Source organism: Trachurus japonicus, chromosome 18, assembly GCF_045865225.1.
Source record: "Trachurus japonicus isolate A0001 chromosome 18, Traja_1.0".
NCBI classification, from domain to species: Eukaryota; Metazoa; Chordata; class Actinopteri; order Carangiformes; family Carangidae; genus Trachurus; species Trachurus japonicus.
The window spans coordinates 591,190-614,216 of record NC_140924.1 but is presented as its reverse complement, the minus strand read 5'-3'; the positions used below and the strand labels follow the sequence as shown (position 1 = coordinate 614,216).

At 44.4% G+C, this 23,027-nt stretch overlaps 1 protein-coding gene across 1 annotated transcript in view; it reads left to right on the top strand.

Moving 5' to 3' along the window:
- The window catches only part of ctc1 (CTS telomere maintenance complex component 1), a 49,714-nt gene extending 26,928 nt beyond the window's left edge, over window positions 1-22,786 (top strand). The window contains exons 17-25 of the mRNA XM_085806437.1: window positions 581-627; window positions 716-801; window positions 2,974-3,109; window positions 5,451-5,510; window positions 5,588-5,750; window positions 18,526-18,581; window positions 19,677-19,833; window positions 19,927-20,047; window positions 22,653-22,786. Of these exons, the coding sequence (XP_085662563.1) occupies window positions 581-627; window positions 716-801; window positions 2,974-3,109; window positions 5,451-5,510; window positions 5,588-5,750; window positions 18,526-18,581; window positions 19,677-19,833; window positions 19,927-20,047; window positions 22,653-22,747 (921 nt within the window). The 3' untranslated portion in view covers window positions 22,748-22,786. The remainder of the gene's footprint in view (window positions 1-580; window positions 628-715; window positions 802-2,973; window positions 3,110-5,450; window positions 5,511-5,587; window positions 5,751-18,525; window positions 18,582-19,676; window positions 19,834-19,926; window positions 20,048-22,652) is intronic.
- Window positions 22,787-23,027: the final 241 nt, after the last annotated feature.

The window sequence follows — 23,027 nt, the reverse complement described above, 5'->3', positions numbered from 1 at the left end:
AAAACACCAGGGGGGTAAAAATGACCCCTCGGCGGTTCTAGTGTTAAAGATCCCATATTAGACTCTTTTTACTCAGTTTCACTCAGCTGTCAGACGTCCAACTCAACTGTATTGTAAATGTGTCGTCCCAAACTGATCCCTGGTCCTGAATGTCGGCTGTCTACAAGTGGCTCCAATGAGCTCTGCTGAGAACAAGCTGTTTCTGTGTCTGCACCTTTAAGTAACATGGTGACTGTACACGGCAAAGATCATTACCACTTTATCACTTCAAACTGGTCGGTATTTCATCAACTTAGCTCAGGAGTCGATGCAGTTAGAGACCAGGAAAAACCTGTTTTTCATAATATAGGAGCTGTAGTGGTTGTGACAGGTGTGATCCAGGAGGTCAGAGTAGAGAGGTAGATGGTAACTACCTTCTACTACTGTAAAGATCATCATGATACCAGAGTAAAGAGGAGGAGAAGACTTGTCCTCTCATCATTAGGACACAGCTACACTGACTCAAAACATCCTGACGTGTTGCAACTCACTGAATCTAATAGAAACTAATGAATAAAAAGTCTCTCTGTCTCCGTCTCAGGCTGTCCCTCCCCCGGTGCTGTCTGTCTCTCAGGTGTTGGACTGCAGGTAACTGATGGAGCTCAGTGCTGCCCCCACAGGCTGCTGACTGAACTACACCATGTAACTCTAACTGTCTCTCTCTGTGTCTCTCCAGCTCAGAGCTGGTGTCTCTCCAGGCCGTGGTGTCAGACAGGACCAGTCTGACTGACAGGACCACTGAGTCTCCACAGACACACACAGGTCAGTGGAGACAGGTGAAGACAGGTGGAGACAGGTGAAGACAGGTGTGAACTAGGGCTGCTGGATTAAATAAGTAAGGGATAATGCCCTTCGAGGTGTCCATTATCAGAAATTAATGGACAACGCGGAGGCGTGAACGGTTGCTTCCGTGAAGTCCATTAATCTCTGATAATCAGACACCTGGAAGGGCATTATCCTGCTGATACCATGGTCACTTACCAGATAAATACATATTAAATCAATTACTTATGATTTAATGTTGTTTTTACCGTTAAAATGTGGTTTTTACCGTTAAAGTCATACGTCTTTAAGAGGCTGAGCCGAGCGGACTATTTAATAACTCTCGTCGGCGATAAAAGAAAAACAAGAGGGACCGGCTGTGACGGCAGCGTGTTGCCATGGTGACTCTGCCACAGCCTGATGGTTGATCAGTGAAGGGAGGTGAGGTGACGGCTTAAATGTTACGTGACACAAAGTTTTACTTCTTACCGCTGGTGTGTTTACAGACTCCAGTGCCGTGATGCGCTGAAAAAAAGTTGTTTTGGTCCGAATGACCGTTGCCGTGGTTACCAACAAGCGTTTGAGCCAGCGCAGTAATATTTAGAACGTAATCAGGCTATTTGACCGGAACATCTTTATGGGTGTCCATTATCACACCCCGCAGCCAATCAGAATCGAGGATTCACCCAGACCATGGTGTAAGCCAGATTATTTACAGAACCATGTGTTACTGCATGTTGCCACCAAACTGGACCTGGTTTAGTCTAAGGCTGTGTCTAGAACTCACTTAGTATAATGTTCACTCCAAACTTAGTATTCACTCCAACACTTCCTAGTTCTGCTTCCTTCAGGGCCTGTTATTATGTTTGGCCTGTCTCTGGTGGTGTGTCTCTCCCTCTCTCCCCCTTTTCCTTTGCCTTTTTTCCTTCTTCTTGCGCTTCAGCCCCCACCTGCATCTTACCCTGAGCTTAACCGCTCACGGCATCATGCCTAACCCTTCATAACCCTTCATAACCCATCATAACCCTTCATAACCCATCATAACCCTTCATAACCCTTCATAACCCTTCATAACCCATCATAACCCTTCATAACCCTTCATAACCCATCATAACCCTTCATAACCCTTCATAACCCATCATAACCCATCATAACCCTTCATAACCCTTCATAACCCATCATAACCCATCATAACCCTTCATAACCCATCATAACCCATCATAACCCTTCATAACCCTTCATAACCCATCATAACCCTTCATAACCCATCATAACCCTTCATAACCCATCATAACCCTTCATAACCCTTCATAACCCTTCATAACCCATCATAACCCATCATAACCCTTCATAACCCTTCATAACCCATCATAACCCTTCATAACCCTTCATAACCCTTCATAACCCATCATAACCCTTCATAACCCTTCATAACCCTTCATAACCCATCATAACCCTTCATAACCCTTCATAACCCATCATAACCCTTCATAACCCTTCATAACCCATCATAACCCATCATAACCCTTCATAACCCTTCATAACCCATCATAACCCATCATAACCCTTCATAACCCATCATAACCCATCATAACCCTTCATAACCCTTCATAACCCATCATAACCCTTCATAACCCATCATAACCCTTCATAACCCTTCATAACCCATCATAACCCTTCATAACCCTTCATAACCCATCATAACCCATCATAACCCTTCATAACCCTTCATAACCCATCATAACCCTTCATAACCCTTCATAACCCATCATAACCCTTCATAACCCTTCATAACCCTTCATAACCCTTCATAACCCTTCATAACCCATCATAACCCTTCATAACCCTTCATAACCCATCATAACCCTTCATAACCCTTCATAACCCTTCATAACCCTTCATAACCCTTCATAACCCATCATAACCCTTCATAACCCTTCATAACCCATCATAACCCTTCATAACCCTTCATAACCCTTCATAACCCTTCATAACCCTTCATAACCCATCATAACCCTTCATAACCCTTCATAACCCTTCATAACCCTTCATAACCCATCATAACCCTAACCAGCTGCTGTGTTCTTATCGACCCTCCAGGTGTGTAACTCTGTGTTAACGACCCTCCAGGTGTGTAACTCTAACCACCAGGTGTTCTTATCGACCCTCCAGGTGTGCGTCTCACCATGTCCGATCAGAGTGGGCGGAGCCTCCAGGTTTACCTGGACTTAAGCCACACCCCCTACCCACCTGGCCTGTTGCCAGGCAACACGCTGCTGCTGTCTGCTTTCCAGAGGAGGGTGTCCAGGTAACACACTGTAGTTTGTGATGAAAAAGGAAAAATCCGCACACACCAGCAAAAAGCTCCAGAGCAATAAATCATTTATTATCACCCAAAGGGAGTAACGTTTCAGGCTCAAAGACCCTTCCTCAGACTTAACATACTGTAGTTTATCTGGAGTTTACCTGGAGTTTATCTGGAGTTTATCTGGAGTTTACCTGGAGTTTATCTGGAGTTTATCTGGAGTTTACCTGGAGTTTATCTGGAGTTTATCTGGAGTTTATCTGGAGTTTACCTGGAGTTTACCTGGAGTTTATCTGGAGTTTACCTGGAGTTTATCTGGAGTTTACCTAGAGTTTACCTGTAGTTTACCCGTAGTTTATCTAGAGTTTACCCGTAGTTTATCTGTAGTTTATCAAGAGTTTACCTGTAGTTTATCTAGAGTTTACCCGTAGTTTACCTGTAGTTTATCTAGAGTTTACCCGTAGTTTATCTAGAGTTTACCCGTAGTTTATCTGTAGTTTATCAAGAGTTTACCTGTAGTTTATCTAGAGTTTACCCGTAGTTTATCTGTAGTTTATCTAGAGTTTACCCGTAGTTTACCTGTAGTTTACCTGGAGTTTACCTGGAGTTTATCTGTAGTTTAGGTTTAGTTTCAGGAGGGGGGGGCCGTACTGCAGCAGTCTACCTGTAGTTTCCTGTAGTTTACCTGTAGTTTACCTGTGTTTCAGGAGGGGGGGGGCGTACTGCAGCAGTCTACCTGTAGTTTACCTGTAGTTTACCTGTGTTTCAGGAGGGGGGGCCGTACTGCAGCAGTTTACCTGTAGTTTACCTGTAGTTTACCTGTAGTTTACCTGTGTTTCAGGAGGGGGGGGCCGTACTGCAGCAGTTTACCTGTAGTTTACCTGTAGTTTACCTGTAGTTTACCTGTGTTTCAGGAGGGGGGGGCCGTACTGCAGCAGTTTACCTGTAGTTTACCTGTGTTTCGTGGGGGGGGGGGCCGTACTGCAGCAGTCTACCTGTAGTTTACCTGTAGTTTACCTGTGTTTCAGGAGGGGGGGCCGTACTGCAGCAGTCTACCTGTAGTTTACCTGTGTTTCAGGAGGGGGGGCCGTACTGCAGCAGTTTACCTGTAGTTTACCTGTAGTTTCAGGAGGGGGGGGCCGTACTGCAGCAGTCTACCTGTAGTTTTAGTTACCTGTAGTTTACCTGTGTTTCAGGAGGGGGGGGGCGTACTGCAGCAGTCTACCTGTAGTTTACCTGTAGTTTACCTGTGTTTCAGGAGGGAGGGGCCGTACTGCAGCAGTCTACCTGTAGTTTACCTGTAGTTTACCTGTGTTTCAGGAGGGGGGGGGCCGTACTGCAGCAGTCTACCTGTAGTTTACCTGTAGTTTACCTGTGTTTCAGGAGGGGGGGGCCGTACTGCAGCAGTTTACCTGTAGTTTACCTGTGTTTCAGCCTATTGCAGCAGTCTACCTGTAGTTTACCTGTGTTTCAGGAGGGGGGGCATACTGCAGCAGTCTACGTGTAGTTTACCTGTGTTTCAGGAGGGGGGGGCCGTACTGCAGCAGTTTACCTGTAGTTTACCTGTTGTCTACCTGTGTTTCAGGAGGGGGGGGCCGTACTGCAGCAGTCTACCTGTAGTTTACCTGTAGTTTACCTGTGTTTCAGGAGGGGGGGGGGCCGTACTGCAGCAGTCTACCTGTAGTTTACCTGTAGTTTACCTGTGTTTCAGGAGGGGGGGGCCGTACTGCAGCAGTCTACCTGTAGTTTACCTGTAGTTTACCTGTAGTTGACCTGTAGTTTACCTGTGTTTCAGGAGGGGGGGGGGGCGTACTGCAGCAGTCTACCTGTAGTTTACCTGTAGTTTACCTGTGTTTCAGGAGGGGGGGCCGTACTGCAGCAGTTTACCTGTAGTTTACCTGTAGTCTACCTGTGTTTCAGGAGGGGGGGGCCGTACTGCAGCAGTCTACCTGTAGTTTACCTGTAGTTTACCTGTGTTTCAGGAGGGGGGGGGCCGTACTGCAGCAGTCTACCTGTAGTTTACCTGTGTTTCAGGAGGGAGGGGCCGTACTGCAGCAGTTTACCTGTAGTTTACCTGTAGTTTACCTGTAGTTTACCTGTGTTTCAGGAGGGAGGGGCCGTACTGCAGCAGTCTACCTGTAGTTTACCTGTAGTTTACCTGTGTTTCAGGAGGGAGGGGCCGTACTGCAGCAGTCTACCTGTAGTTTACCTGTAGTTTACCTGTGTTTCAGGAGGGGGGGGCCGTACTGCAGCAGTCTACCTGTAGTTTACCTGTGTTTCAGGAGGGGGGGGCCGTACTGCAGCAGTCTACCTGTAGTTTACCTGTAGTTTACCTGTGTTTCAGGAGGGGGGGGCCGTACTGCAGCAGTCTACCCATCAGCTGCGTCACCGTCGTCTCCACCAGGTAAACAGGAAGCTGACTGTGATTGGTTGTTAAGGTTTTATTGGTTTATTATTGATTGTGTGTTGCTCCCCCCTCAGCTCGGCCCGCCCCCCCCCTCCTCCCATGATGCACCTGGGCCCGTGGGCTGTTGGCGGGGGGGGCCAGGGGTGCACCGTGGGCCAGGTCAGAGGTCACCTGGTGTGTTTCCTGCTGCTGGAGCTGCAGTGGAGCTGCTCGCTGTGTGGCAGCGTCTTCACACAGGTGAGGAGCAACACTAAGGAACGTTTGTGTTTCTCTGTTGTAGGAGTAAGAACATGGATGAACAGTTAAAATAATGCATTAAAGCAGATATCAGTGGAATGTTTTTGTTAATATAAGTCCTAAATAGTCCTATTTTCCGTCAGCAATCACTTACATGAAGTATTTCAGCCTAAACACGAGTCTCTCCGTCACTCTGCTCTGCTGTAACCCGAGGAGAAAATTTTCCTTGTGGGATACAAGTGTTATCCAATGAGGGGAGAGAACGGCATGAAGGGCTGTGTGTGCAGCCAAGGGATGCGCGTGAATGTGGTGACGTAGCACGAGGACCAATTAATGCCTGACAAGGGCGGGGGCTGCTAACTCATGGTGCGTTCAAGGAAACTCGTACTTTGCGTTTTTCCTTCCTGTGAAGTCATACCAGTTCGATCTGGTACGAGTTCACGGGTCGGAAGTTACGAGTGGCCGTTATAGGGAACTTTCACAGACAACAGGACGGTAAAAACACGAGCTACGGGTTACCTGGAACGCTACCAAGTCGTAGTTGTGACTTGAAGCTGTAACTTACGGTTTCAAAAGCCTGCCTTGAACGCAGCATTAGCCGAAACGGCCGTGCCGATGATATCTGCTTTAATATAAATCAATTCAAACATATACCGTACTTTCTGGACTATAAGCCGCAACATTTTCCCCGCCCCGGTGTCCCAGCTCTCGTCTCTGCTGCACCGCAACACAAACGCGCTCTGGTTAAGACCACACAAACACACACGGCGTAACATCGTATATGTTATGTAACGTTATACCATGGTCTGGGTGAATCCTCGATTCTGATAGGCTGCGGGGTGTCTGATAACATTCTAAATATTGCTGCGCTGCCTCAAACGCTTGTTAGTAACCACGGCAACGGACACTCGGACCAAAACAACTTTTTTTCCAGCGCATCACGGCACTGGAGTCTGTAAACACACAAGCGGTAAGAAGTGCACTGGGCCTCTGAAAAACTTTGTGTCACGTAACATTTAAGCCGTCACCTCACCTCCCTTCACTGATCAACTACCAGGCTGTGGCAGAGTCACCATGGCAACACGCTGCCGTCACAGCGGGTCCCTCTTTTTTTTCTCTTTCATCGCCAACGAGAGTTATTAAATAGTCCACTCGGCTCAGCCGCTTAACGACGTATGATTTTAACGGTAAAAACAACATTAAATTATAAGTAATTGATTTAATATGTATTTAACACAATAGATGAGATGTAAACACATAGATGTAAACACATAGATGAGATGTAAACACATAGATGTAAACACATAGAGGAGATGTAAACACATAGATGAGATGTAAACACATAGATGAGATGTAAACACATAGAGGAGATGTAAACACATAGATGAGATGTAAACACATAGATGAGATGTAAACACATAGATGTAAACACATAGATGAGATGAGATGTAAACACATAGATGAGATGTAAACTCATAGAGGAGATGTAAACACATAGATGAGATGTAAACACATAGAGGAGAATTCAAATCAGGAATTCAAGCAGAAACTTAACAATAAATGATGCAGAAATTGAATTTGTACCTGAAACCAAATTTCTTGGAGCTATCATTGATGATAAATTAAATTGGAAATCACACATAAATTATGTCAAATCCAAAATGTCAAAATTCATTGCAATTCTTTATAAAGCCCAAGCTTTCCTCTCTCAACAATCACTAGTCACATTATATTATTCATTAATTGCCCCTTATATGACATATTGCATTGAGGTCTGGGGAAACACATACAGAACAAATACAAATTCTATTTTTTATTGCAAAAAAAGGCTATAAGAATCATCAGTAATAAACCTTTCCGTGAGCCAACCAACCCACTGTTTAGTCGCCTGAACATTTAGAAATTCAGGGACTTAGTTGATTGCATTACAATACAAAACATGTACAAAGCAAAAAATAAACTTCTTCCTCAAGATATTATATGGATTAAACAGGAGTTTAAGTGCAACAATGCCACCTGGATGAAACAGGAGTTAAAGTGCAACAATGCCATCCTGGAACAGGAGTTAAAGTGCAACAATGCCATCCTGTAACAGGAGTTAAAGTGCAACAATGACATCCTGTAACAGGAGTAAAAGTGCAACAATGCCACCTGGATTAAACAGGAGTTAAAGTGCAACAATACCATCCTGTAACAGGAGTTAAAGTGCAACAATGACATCCTGTAACAGGAGTAAAAGTGCAACAATGCCACCTGGATTAAACAGGAGTTAAATTGCAACAATGCCACCTGGATTAAACAGGAGTTAAAGTGCAACAATGCCATCCTGGATGAAACAGGAGTTAAAGTGCAACAATGCCACCTGGATTAAACAGGAGTTAAAGTGCAACAATGCCATCCTGGATGAAACAGGAGTTAAAGTGCAACAATGCCACCTGGATTAAACAGGAGTTAAAGTGCAACAATGCCACCTGGATTAAACAGGAGTTAAAGTGCAACAATGCCATCCTGGAACAGGAGTTAAAGTGCAACAATGCCATCCTGTAACAGGAGTTAAAGTGCAACAATGACATCCTGTAACAGGAGTAAAAGTGCAACAATGACATCCTGTAACAGGAGTAAAAGTGCAACAATGCCACCTGGATTAAACAGGAGTTAAATTGCAACAATGCCACCTGGATTAAACAGGAGTTAAAGTGCAACAATGCCATCCTGGATGAAACAGGAGTTAAAGTGCAACAATGCCACCTGGATTAAACAGGAGTTAAAGTGCAACAATGCCATCCTGGATGAAACAGGAGTTAAAGTGCAACAATGCCACCTGGATTAAACAGGAGTTAAAGTGCAACAATGCCACCTGGATTAAACAGGAGTTAAAGTGCAACAATGCCATCCTGGATTAAACAGGAGGTAAAGTGCAACAATGCCACCTGGATTAAACAGGAGTTAAAGTGCAACAATGCCATCCTGGAACAGGAGTTAAAGTGCAACAATGCCACCTGGATGAAACAGGAGTTAAAGTGCAACAATGCCATCTGGATGAAACAGGAGTTAAAGTGCAACAATGCCATCCTGTACCAGGAGTTAAAGTGCAACAATGCCACCTGGATGAAACAGGAGTTAAAGTGCAACAATGCCACCTGGTTGAAACAGGAGTTAAAGTGCAACAATACCATCCTGTACCAGGAGTTAAAGTGCAACAATGCCATCCTGGATGAAACAGGAGTTAAAGTGCAACAATGCCACCTGGATGAAACAGGAGTTAAAGTGCAACAATACCATCCTTTAACAGGAGTTAAAGTGCAACAATGCCACCTGGATGAAACAGGAGTTAAAGTGCTACAATGTCATCCTGGATGAAACAGGAGTTAAAGTGCAACAATGCCATCCTGGATGAAACAGGAGTTAAAGTGCAACAATGCCACCTGGATGAAACAGGAGTTAAAGTGCAACAATGCCACCTGGATGAAACAGGAGTTAAAGTGCTACAATGCCATCCTGGATCAGGAGTTAAAGTGCAACAATGCCATCCCGGAACAGGAGTTAAAGTGCAACAATGCCACCTGGATGAAACAGGAGTTAAAGTGCAACAATGCCACCTGGATGAAACAGGAGTTAAAGTGCAACAATGCCATCCTGGAACAGGAGTTAAAGTGCTACAATGTCATCCTGGATGAAACAGGAGTTAAAGTGCAACAATGCCATCCTGGATGAAACAGGAGTTAAAGTGCAACAATGCCACCTGGATGAAACAGGAGTTAAAGTGCTACAATGCCATCCTGGATCAGGAGTTAAAGTGCAACAATGCCATCCTGGATGAAACAGGAGTTAAAGTGCAACAATGCCATCCTGGAACAGGAGTTAAAGTGCAACAATGCCACCTGGATGAAACAGGAGTAAAAGTGCAACAATGCCACCTGGATGAAACAGGAGGTAAAGTGCAACAATGCCATCCTGGAACAGGAGTTAAAGTGCAACAATGCCATCCTGGGGGGAGTCACGTGGGACCGTCGGGGAAGATGGCGGCACACTAAGAGAGCTCCTGACAACCATCAGCTAATTACTCGATTTAAGAAACATACACCCCGTTTTTTAACGTAATATTAGTGGCCTCTACTTCAACAAGTCCATTGCTTGCTGTGAACCGACGGTGTGCAACTATACGGCAAGATGGCAAACAACAACAGAGCAAACTTTTTCCAAGGTGCGTCGACTAGAAGCAAGCAAGCTGCGAAAAGCAACCCGCTACCACCTTGGAACACCTCGCCGACGACGGCCACTGTTGCACCGGCTGCGCCAGATAACAGAAGCCCGCCGAAAAAAACAAACGACCAGAGCGCTGGAAAAAACATAGATGAAGACATGTTTGAAGAAATACGAAAAATGAGCGCTACTTTGCAAAGAGTGGCGGGGGATGTGGTCGCAATTAAGGAGACAACAAAAGAACTAAAAGACTCGGTGGACAACATTCAGGAACGGCTGGGAGAAGCTGAACAACGTATTTCGGACATGGAGGACATACAAGCAGGGATGGAGAAAAACATTGAGAAATGTGATGGAAGACTGGAAACACTGTGGGCACGTGTGGAAGACCTCGAAAATCGAAGCCGGAGGAACAATGTCAGGATGGTGGGACTGGCAGAAGGTAAAGAGGAGACGGGCAAAGTGGCGGAATATGTGGAAAAGATTCTGTCTGAGGGGCTCGGTCTCGCGGGCCCTGGCTTCGAGATAGAACGCGCGCATCGGTCACTCGCCCCCATGCCTGACCCAGACCGACCACCACGGACCATCATGATGCGCTTCCTACGTTCATCGGCGCGAGACAAAGTGCTACAGGTGGCAAGGGAGAAACGTGGAATCGAATGGGAAAACTGCAAGCTGTCTTTCTTTGAAGACCTGACGAAGGAGCTCGTGGATAAAAGAAAAGCCTTCAGCACGGTGAAGAAACGCCTGCACGAGCTTAATGTGAGACACCGGCTGGTGTACCCTGCAACACTCATCTTTACATGGAAGGGAGAAAAGAAGACGTTCCGAGACAGCAGGGAAGCAGAGAGGTTTATGCGGAATCCAAACTAGAGGACCACAACACTTTAATGAGAGCATGACGAGGGGTGTGTGTGAATTCATGGAAATAAGGTAACTTTTTTGATGGGTTTGTCGGGGCTGACGGTCGGGTTGCCTAGGAAACCGCGCCCCACGGACCAAGTCAGGTTTTTCTTTTTTTTTGTTTTTGTTTTTTTTTGTTTTCCCCCCTTGAGTCCAGTCCATGTTCAATCAGGACGGGAGGGGGCTGCTTAGCAACCGTGAGTTCCGAGTTGCTTTGCGTGAGGGTTTGTTGTTGTTTGTGTTTGTTAAGACAGTGTATTGCCCTAGTAATGCTCAGATCAGTTTAAAGATGTGTTTTGTGAAAACTACAACCAAGATAGATAAATGGCAGTCACAGTCCTACTATTACAAACCTAAAAATGACTACTAACAGGTATATTAATGTCATATCATGGAATATAAATGGCTGTGGGAGTTATATTAAAAGAAAAAAGGTTCTGACATATTTAAAATCCAAAAATACAGATATAGCATTTATTCAAGAGTCGCATATAATGAAGGAGGAAGAAGCAGTGAAATTTAAAAGAGACTGGGTGGGGAAGATTTATCACAGCTCCTATTCAACCAAAAGGAATGGTGTGATGATTCTCATTAATAAAAACCTGAGCTTTGTCATGTTAAAGCAACACAATGACATGGAAGGACGACTTATCTGTATTGAAGCTTTGATTAATGGGATTAAGACAATATTATGTAATATTTACGCTCCAAACAAGGAGGAACCCGATTTTTTCCATGAAGTCAATACAGTGATAGGACAAATGGAGGGTCAGGTTATAATGGCAGGTGATTTCAATCAGGTAATGGATGGTATGATTGACAGGAGCAGACCAAGTGGTAAATCTACACCAAAAGACAGAGCTGCAATTAAGATGTTGGCAGAAGATCTTAATTTGGTAGATATATGGAGGTTAGTGAACCCACGTGAGAGAGAATACACCTTTTACTCTCATTGCCACAAATCACATTCGAGGATTGATTTTTTTCTGGTATCAAACACGTTAGTAGACTCAATTGTGAATTGTGAGATAGGTGCTATTGCCCTCAGTGATCATAGCGCAGTGGAGTTGCATGTTGACCTAAATACAGATAATATAAGAAGAGGTCGTTGGAGACTCAATACCACGTTATTGAAAGACAAATCTTTCAGTGACACATTAGCAGAGGACCTCAAATTTTTCTTCGAAACAAATATTGGGTCCACGGGAAAAATATCCTCTGTTTGGGAAGCATCTAAAGCATTCATAAGAGGGAAATTAATTGCCCACTCTTCAAAATTGAAAAAAGAAAATAGAAGGAAAGAAGAAAAATTAGACCAAGAGATACGTAATTTGGAGAAGGACCTGGCAAAACATTATTCTGATCAATTATACCAAAACATATGTAATTTGAAATATCAGTTACATGACATATACAATAAAAAAGCTGAATACGCCTTATTCAGACTTAAATCCAATTTTTATGAAGGGGGCGAAAAGAATGGTAAACTGTTAGCACGGCAATTGAAACAACAGGACAACTCTAACAACATCCCGATGATTAAAAAGGGCAATGGGATAGTGACTTCATCCAAAGACATTAATGAGACCTTTGAAAAGTTTTATAAAGATCTCTATACATCCAGCTGCACACCTGATGCAGAAGAAATGGAGGCATTCTTCACCATGCCCACCATCTCAAATGAACAAAAAGAACAATTGGATGCTCCCATAACAGAGGAAGAGATTAGAGCTACTATCCGGTCCATGAAAACTGGGAAGTCACCAGGAATGGATGGCTTCCCAGTTGAATACTATAAGAAGTATATTGATATTTTAGCCCCTATTTTACTTGAAGTGTATCGGGAAGCGTTTGAGACAGGCAGTCTACCTAATTCATTTAATGATGCATTAATTACTCTAATACCTAAAAAGGACAGAGATACATCAGAACCATCTAATTTCAGACCCGTAAGCCTTCTAGGTGTAGATTTTAAAATTCTGACAAAGACACTGGCATCACGTGTAGAGAAGATACTACCAGACATTATAAATGGTGATCAAGTGGGATTTATTAAAAATAGGTCCTCCGCTGATAATATGCGAAGACTCATACATCTCATGCATATGAACCGCTCTAGTTCGATACCGGTCGCAGCCCTCTCACTTGACGCCGAGAAGGCGTTCGACCGCGTGGAGTGGAGGTTTCTTATGTTAGCTCTCTCCAAGTTTGGATGCGGGGCTGATTTCTGTAAATGGGTGAAGATACTTTATTCCAACCCGAGAGCAGCTGTCATCACAAATGGGTTGATCTCAAATTTGTTTTGTCTTTCCAGAGGGACCAGACAGGGATGTGCTCTCTCCCCGCTACTTTTCACAATAGTATTGGAACCGTTGGCCTTAGCAATCAGAGCTAATATGAGAATTAAAGGTGTGTATGCGGGGGGAAGAGAACACAAGCTTTTTATGTATGCTGATGATATCTTAGCAGTGATAGCAGACCCTGCTAGTTCTCTACCGGTATTATTGGAAATGTATCAACAAATACTCCAAATTATCAGGCTATAAGATAAATTGGCACAAATCAGAGGCTATGCCTCTATCAAACACATGTCATTCTAGTAGTGTTAAATCATTCAATTTCAAATGGATACCTTCAGGTATGAAATACTTGGGCATCCAATTAAATCCAAAGCTGGATGAAATAATGATGTCCAATATGGAACCACTACTTCAAAAGATAAAACTGAACCTGGACAAATGGGAAAAACTGAAACTTAGTTTATGGGGAAAAATAAATGTGATTAAAATGGTGGTTGCACCACAGTTTAATTATGTTTCCATGATGTTACCTGTTTGTATAACACCTCAACTCTATAAGCAATATGACAAAATTATCAAAGACTTTTTATGGGACAAGAAGAGACCAAGGATTAACATAAAGAAGATGTGGTCACCAAGGAGCATAGGAGGAATGGCTCTACCCAATGTCAGACTATATAACCTATCGTTTGAAATGTCCAGACTGGCTAAACATTGGGGGAGAACTGACTCTGAGCTGAGCTGGATCAAAATTGAGCAGGAACTGACAAACCCCTACAAGCCTTTGGACGTTTTCTCACATGGACCAACCTCTGATGGACAGGACTACTTCTCAAACCCGGTGCTAGCACATTCTAAGACTGTTTGGAGAGAAGTGCATAGAATGTGTGGCACATCACATCTAAGACAATCATATGCATCTATATGGCACAACCCTGCAATACGTGTTGGGAAAAAGACTGTTCACTGGAATCAATGGCTTATGAAAGGAATATGTAATGTGGGTGACCTGTACTCTGGTAGAGTGTTTATTTCTTTTTCTGAACTTAAGCAAAAATACAACTTGGAAGATAAAGGGAATTTTTGGAAGTTTTTACAAATCAGAGACAGTATAACTAAGGGTCAATTCTCACAAGACAAGAATCCGGTGGTGGCATTTCTGGACCAACCTGACACAACCCGCAGGGCAGCTGTGTTTTACAGAATCTTTAATGGGTTAAAGGAAAATATCTGTCAAAATCTGAGATGTATCTGGCAGAAAGACATAGGGTGTGAATTGAATGATGAAACTTGGCTGAGAATATTAGCAAACTCAGGAAAACATATAAAGGAGGCCAGAGGGAAATTTACCCAGTACAAATTAATACACAGGTATTATTTCACTCCATCTAAACTCTACAGAATGGGGTTGTTGGCTAATAATTTATGTTGGAAATGTCAAGAAGAGACCGGAACATATCTACATGCTGTTTGGGAGTGTAAACACATTAAACTGTTCTGGGAAAAAGTAACTGAATACATAGGGAAGTGGGTAGGGTCAATAATACCAGTATCACCAAGAGTGTGCCTGCTGGGAGACCAAACAGAGTTGCCTAACATACCAAAATGTCACCTTGTGGTGATAAAGTTAGGGGCTGTTACAGCTGCTCGAATAATTCTCAGAGTGTGGAAAAGCTCATCCTCTCCGGAGATCAAAAAATGGATCGACGTAATGTTAGAGGTTGTATCATACGAACACATGTTGGCCAGAATCAATGATGATGTTGATAATTTCAAGAGGTCATGGGACCGTTTTCTCACATGTAATGGTGTTACGACAGGGTGATGACTGCACTGATGTGAATGTAATTGAATGTTTAGGTTGGTTGTTTCAAACATGAGCATTTGTTATGGACTGTTATATGATTGAAAGTATACTGTCTGTTTATGTTTACATTTAAAAATAAAAATAAAAACTTGAATGATAAAAAAAAACAATGCCATCCTGGAACAGGAGTTAAAGTGCAACAATGCCATCCTGGATGAAACAGGAGTTAAAGTGCAACAATGCAATCCTGGATGAAACGGGAGTTAAAGTGCAACAATGCCACCTGGATGAAACAGGAGTTTAAGTGCAACAATGCCATCCTGGAACAGGAGTTAAAGTGCAACAATGCCATCCTGGATGAAACAGGAGTTAAAGTGCAACAATGCCATCCTGGAACAGGAGTTAAAGTGCAACAATGCCACCTAGATGAAACAGGAGTTAAAGTGCAACAATGCCATCCTGGAACAGGAGTTAAAGTGCAACAATGCCACCTAGATGAAACAGGAGTTAAAGTACAACAATGCCATCCTGGAACAGGAGTTAAAGTGCTACAATGCCACCTGGATGAAACAGGAGTTAAAGTGCAACAATGCCACCTGGATGAAACAGGAGTTAAAGTGCTACAATGCCATCCTGGATCAGGAGTTAAAGTGCAACAATGCCATCCTGGATGAAACAGGAGTTTAAGTGCAACAATGCCATCCTGGATGAAACAGGAGTTAAAGTGCAACAATGCCATCCTGGAACAGGAGTTAAAGTGCAACAATGCCACCTGGATGAAACAGGAGTAAAAGTGCAACAATGCCACCTGGATGAAACAGGAGGTAAAGTGCAACAATGCCATCCTGGAACAGGAGTTAAAGTGCAACAATGCCATCCTGGAACAGGAGTTAAAGTGCAACAATGCCATCCTGGATGAAACAGGAGTTAAAGTGCAACAATGCCATCCTGGATGAAACAGGAGTTAAAGTGCAACAATGCAATCCTGGATGAAACGGGAGTTAAAGTGCAACAATGCCACCTGGATGAAACAGGAGTTAAAGTGCAACAATGCCATCCTGGATTAAACAGGAGTTAAAGTGCAACAATGCCACCTGCATGAAACAGGAGTTAAAGTGCAACAATGCCATCCTGGATTAAACAGGAGTTAAAGTGCAACAATGCCACCTGCATGAAACAGGAGTTAAAGTGCAACAATGCCATCCTGGATGAAACAGGAGTCAAAGTGCAACAATGCCACCTGGATGAAACAGGAGTTAAAGTGCAACAATGCCACCTGGATGAAACAGGAGTTAAAGTGCAACAATGCCATCCTGGAACAGGAGTTAAAGTGCAACAATGCCACCTAGATGAAACAGGAGTTAAAGTACAACAATGCCATCCTGGAACAGGAGTTAAAGTGCTACAATGCCACCTGGATGAAACAGGAGTTAAAGTGCAACAATGCCATCCTGTAACAGGAGTTAAAGTGCAACAATGCCATCCTGTAACAGGAGTTAAAGTGCAACAATGCCATCCTGGATTAAACAGGAGTTGAAGTGCAACAATGCCACCTGGATGAAACAGGAGTTAAAGTGCAACAATGCCATCCTGGATGAAACAGGAGTTAAAGTGCAACAATGCCACCTGGATGAAACAGGAGTTAAAGTGCAACAATGCCACCTGGATGAAACAGGAGTTAAATGTGCAACAATGCCATCCTGGATTAAACAGGAGTTAAATGTGCAACAATGCCATCCTGTAACAGGAGTAAATGTGCAACAATGCCATCCTGGATTAAACAGGAGTTAAATGTGCAACAATGCCATCCTGTAACAGGAGTTAAAGTGCAACAATGCCATCCTGGATGAAACAGGAGTTAAAGTGCAACAATGCCATCCTGGATTAAACAGGAGTTAAATGTGCAACAATGCCATCCTGTAACAGGAGTTAAAGTGCAACAATGCCACCTGGATGAAACAGGAGTTAAATGTGCAACAATGCCATCCTGGATTAAACAGGAGTTAAATGTGCAACAATGCCATCCTGTAACAGGAGTAAATGTGCAACAATGCCATCCTGGATTAAACAGGAGTTAAATGTGCAACAATGCCATCCTGTAACAGGAGTTAAAGTGCAACAATGCCATCCTGGATGAAACAGGAGTTAAAGTGCAACAATGCCATCCTGGATGAAACAGGAGTTAAAGTGCAACAATGCCATCCTGGATTAAACAGGAGTTAAAGTGCAACAATGCCACCTGGATGAAACAGGAGTTAAAGTGCAACAATGCCATCCTGGAAAAGGAGTTAAAGTGCAACAATGCCATCCTGGATGAAACAGGAGTTAAAGTGCAACAATGCCACCTGGATGAAACAGGAGTTAAAGTGCAACAATGCCACCTGGATGAAACAGGAGTTAAAGTGCAACAATGCCATCCTGGATGAAACAGGAGTTAAAGTGCAACAATGCCACCTGGATGAAACAGGAGTTAAAGTGCAACAATGCCACCTGGATGAAACAGGAGTTAAAGTGCAACAATGCCATCCTGGATTAAACAGGAGTTAAATGTGCAACAATGCCATCCTGTAACAGGAGTTAAAGTGCAACAATGCCACCTGGATGAAACAGGAGTTAAATGTGCAACAATGCCATCCTGGATTAAACAGGAGTTAAATGTGCAACAATGCCATCCTGTAACAGGAGTAAATGTGCAACAATGCCATCCTGGATTAAACAGGAGTTAAAGTGCAACAATGCCATCCTGGATTAAACAGGAGTTAAATGTGCAACAATGCCATCCTGTAACAGGAGTTAAAGTGCAACAATGCCATCCTGGATGAAACAGGAGTTAAAGTGCAACAATGCCATCCTGTAACAGGAGTAAATGTGCAACAATGCCATCCTGGATGAAACAGGAGTTAAAGTGCAACAATGACATCCTGGATGAAACAGGAGTTAAAGTGCAACAATGCCATCCTGGATGAAACAGGAGTTAAAGTGGCCACAGTGCTGTCAATTGTTAAGAAGGCCAATGGCCACTGGAACCCATGAATCTTTAAATCTGTTGGTCCTGCATCTTGGCACATGAAATCTGCGTCTGGATGGGATCAGTTTAAATTCAGGTGCCAAGGGATGGCTAGGGTCAGTCAGGACGAGTTTGGCTTTATTCAGGGCCCTAGTTTTGTACAGCAAGGAAAGTGTCTTTTAGTGGAGCACCAACAATTTTACTGCACACTTACTAACCCTAAACCCTGACTATGCCCTGAAGGGAAGAGGTTGTATAAATTCCACCTGATGGTTATGGTTATAGGGTTGTGTGTTCCTTTCAACCTTATTTGTTATGTGCAGCATAGATACATTTCAGTTTGTTCTCTGTGTATGTAGGAGTAGGACTAAATGAGTCACTTCCTCCGACTCCGTCTCTGGCTTTTTTGTCGTTAGGAACTAAGTTGTCTGTGACTTTGTCCGTTGATTTGGTTTTCAGTTCATGTTGTCAAATGAAAAATGAAATGAAATCAATAAAGTTGAAGTTGTTGTTGTGACTTTAGCTGCTCATTGTCATTCTCTCTCTCTCTCTCAGTCTTGTTCCAGTTCTCAGTGTCGTTCGACCTCCTCAGTCTTCCACTCCAGAGCAAAGTAGGAATCCTCTTCCTCCTCTCTCCTCTTCCTCTCTCCTCTTCTCTCCTCCTCCTCCTCTCTCCTCCTCCTCTTCTCTCCTCCTCCTCTTCTCTCCTCTTCCTCTTCTCTCTTCCTCCTCCTCTCTCCTCTTCTCTCCTCTTCCTCTTCTCTCTTCCTCCTCTTCCTCTGCTCTCCTCCTCTTCTCTCCTCCTCCTCCTCTTCTCTCCTCCTCCTCTTCCTCCTCCTCCTCCTCTCTCGTCTTCCTTCTCCTTCCTCCTCTCCTCTTCCTCCTCCTCACCTCCTCCTCCTCCTCTTCTCTCCTCCTCCTCCTCTTCCTCTTCTCTCCTCCTCCTCCTCCTCCTCCTCCCCCCCCCCCCACCTCCTCATTGATCTGTATGTATTGATCATCAGGTTGGTGGTTGACGACGGGACCGGCGAGGCTCACCTCCTCTTCTCTCCCCCTCCTCCTCCTCTCCTCCTCCTCTTCCTCTTCTCTCCTCTTCCTCTGCTCTCCTCCTCCTCCTCTTCTCTCCTCCTCCTCCTCTTCCTCTTCTCTCCTCTTCCTCCTCCTCCTCTTCTCTCCTCTTCCTCGTCTCTCCTCCTCCTCCTCTCTCCTCCTCCTCTTCTCTCCTCCTCCTCCTCTTCCTCTTCTCTCCTCCTCCTCCTCTTTCCTCTTCTCTCCTCTTCCTCTGCTCTCCTCCTCCTCCTCTTCTCTCCTCTCTCCTCCTCTCTCCTCCTCCTCACCCCCTCTTCTCTCCTCCTCTTCCCCCCCCCCCCTCATTGATCAGTGTGTATTGATTATTGATCAGGTTGGTGGTTGACGACGGGACCGGCGAGGCTCACCTCCTCCTCCTCTTCCTCTTCTCTCCTCCTCCTCTTCTCTCCTCCTCCTCCTCCTCCTCCCCCCCCACCTCATTGATCAGTGTGTATTGATTATTGATCGATCAGGTTGGTGGTTGACGACGGGACCGGCGAGGCTCACCTCCTCTTCTCTCCTCTTCCTCTTCCTCCTCTGCTCTCCTCCTCTTCCTCTTCTCTCCTCCTCCTCCTCCCTCCTCCACCCCCCCTCCCCCCGCATTGATCAGTGTGTATTGATTATTGATTATTGATCAGGTTGGTGGTTGAGGACGGGACCGGCGAGGCTCACCTCTGGGTGTCCGGCGCTCTGGTCCGTCCTCTGCTGCGATTGGCCGAGGCTCAGTGGGCGGGGCTTCAGCGGGCCGTCAGGGTCAGAGGTCACGTCAGGGTCTACCCCCGCGGCCGCAGCCTGGTCAGTTCCCCGTCCAATCAGACGCCTTTCTGCCTGTGATGTCACTTCCTGTCTGTGGTGATGTGGTGATGTCACTTCCTGTGTGTGTCTCAGGTGTGTGACGGCGGCGACCGTGACGATGCGCTCCTCCACTTCCTGTTGTGTGTGTGCAGCAGCGAGGTGTGTGTGCCGCTCTCGCTCACCTGCAGGAGGACGAGCAAGCAGAGACCCGAGGGTAACACACACACACACACACACACACACACACGCACACACACACCTGTCAGCCAGTTACCACGGTTACCACGATGCTCTGTCGCACATTGATCAGCTTTACTCAAACACGTGCGGCGGCCTGGGAAAACCCGTCAGAAGTAGCTGACGTTCTGTTGTGGCAAACAGCCAAAACAGGTGGAAAAGTAGCTACTGTTTAGAAACTAAAGAAAAACTAAAGACCAAGTCTGAAACCTCTCAGATCTGACCTTCAACAGCCACATCAAATCAGTCACCAAATCAGCCTTTTATCAACTGAAGAACATATCCAGAATTAAAGCAGAAGTCAGGTGAATGTTTGTGTTAATCTAAGTCTTAAATAGTTGTATCTTCCGACAGCAATCACTTCTATAGAGTGTTTGGTCTGAAACACGGGTCTGTCAGTCACTCTGCTCTGCTCTGAGCCCAGGAGAAAACTTTCCTTGTATCCTACAACCTTTATCCAATGAGGAGAGAGAACGGCATAAAGGGGCAGTCCTCTCTGTGTGTGCAGCCAAGGGATGCGCCTGAATGTGGTGACGTAGGGACGAGGACTGTTATGGTGCGTTCAAGGAAACTCGTAACTCCTGTTTTTCCGACCTGTGAAGTGGTACCAGTTCGATCTGGTACGAGTTCACGGGTCAGAAGTTACGAGTGGCCGTTATAGTGACTTTCACAGGTAAAACAGGTCGGAGAAACACGAGTGGGTTGCCTGGAACGCTACAAAGTCGTAAGTTGTGACTTGAAGCTGTAATTTACGGTTTCAAAAGCCTGCCTGGAACGCAGCATTAGCGAAAACGACCCGACCACTTACTTCTGCTTTAAGGGTTTTATGTCCCAAACTGATCAGGAGAAGCTGATTCATGCTTTTATCTCCAGTAGACTTGACTACTGTAACGGTCTTCTGACTGGTCTCCCCCAAAAAGTCTCAAACAGCTGCAGCTCATTCAGAACGCTGCAGCTCCAGTTTTAACCAGAACAAAGAGATCAGATCACATCACCCCGGTTCTTAAGACCTTACATTGGCTCCCAGTCAGCTACAGAATAGATTTTAAAGTTCTGCTCCTGGTTTACAAATCACTGAATGGTTTAGGTCCAGAATACATGAAAGACATGTTAGTAGAGTCTAAACCCAGTCGAGCTCTGAGATCTACTGACTCAGGTCAGATAGTGGAGCTCAGAGTTCAGACCAGACATGGTGAAGCAGCATTTAGCTGTTTATGCTGCAACAACTGGAACAAACTACCAGCAGAACTGAAATCAGCCCCAACTGTCAGCACTTTTAAATCCAGGTTAAAAACATTTCTCTTTTCACGTGCCTATAGCTGAGAACTTAAAACTTTATCTATTTTCTTTTCTTTTACTTTTATTTGCTCTTGCTTTTAACTCTGTTTTTAGTGTTTTGTTTGTTTTTATTCTGTCTTATGCTTCTTTTTTAAAAATGTTTAGTCTTTATGTAAAGCACATTGAGTTGCCTTGGTATGAAATGCGCTGCTATATAAATAAAGATGCCTTGCCTTGCCTTACTATTTCCACGATTTTTATATTTTGTGTGATTCTGGTACTTTGAACTCCCTACTACATCGTGGTGGATAAATATTTTAAGAAAACAAAACGGAAAGTACTTATTTTAATGTTTTTGTGACGAATAGCATGCAGCGTTTCATTTCCAGCTGAGCAGCAGCAGCAGCAGCACTAGAGGAGACTTTTTTTTTTTAGTTTAGTTTATTATCACGGGACAGTGTAGCTACAATACCATTAATCAAGAACAGAGAAGAGATGGTTGTACCAGATTTAGCCACTAGGGCTAATTTCCATCTGTAGTCCCAACATAAAACTCACAATACAATCACAATAAAATACAGTTTGCAGAAAAATACAGATCACAGTAAAATACAGGAGAAACCCAAGACATAGAACGACACAGGTGAACTCTTGGACGGCACAGAGGCAACACACACACCGCCGCACAAGTAGCCACATGGACAACAGGGGGAGACAGGTCCGTTGTTACCGTAGATGTAACATTCAAGGACCCTCGGAAAGCAGAGAATCCCACGATTCAGAAGCTTTTTTACAGCTCGTCTTTATCATAAACTGTTCAGAAGTTGTTTGATGTTTTGTAAAACACTCGTCTTTCGAGGGTTAAACAGCAACGTTCTATTCAAAGCCAGTTTTTTCACTTTTCAGTTTTTTGGTCATAATAGATTAAAATGCCCATAACTTTTGATCTGAGAGGGATATCTCAGTTATTCAGACAGTTATGAATGGATGAAAACTTCTAGTTTATGGGAATATTAAAACATTAAAATGTCAAAATCCCACCATGTGAAGGGTTTCCCCAGGACACCACACATAGGACGGATGTTAATGACCAGTAGCAGCAACATCTGGTCACGTCATCAAAGGGTGTGTAATGATCAACGTGTGTGTGTGTGTGTGTGTGTGTGTGTGTGTGTGTGTGTGTGTGTGTGTGTGTGTGTGTGTGTGTGTGTGTGTGTGTGTGTGTGTGTGTGTGTGTGTGTGTGTGTGTGTGTGTGTGTGTGTGTGTGTGTGTGTGTGTGTGTGTGTGTGTGTGTGTGTGTCAGAGATGAGGAGGTTCAGTCGAGGAGACAGAGACTTCATGAGCAGGACGACTCCTCCTCTGCAGCTCACCTGTCTGCAGCTGGACACACCTGGATGAACACCTGGACCAACACACACACACCTGGATGAACATCTGGACCAACACACACATACACACACACACCTGGATGAACACCTGGACCAACACACACACACACCTGGATGAACACCTGGACCAACACACACACACACACTCACACACACACCTGGATGAACACCTGGACCAACACACACACACACACCTGGATGAACACCTGGACCAACACACACACACACACCTGGATGAACATCTGGACCAACACACACACACACACCTGGATGAACATCTGGACCAACAC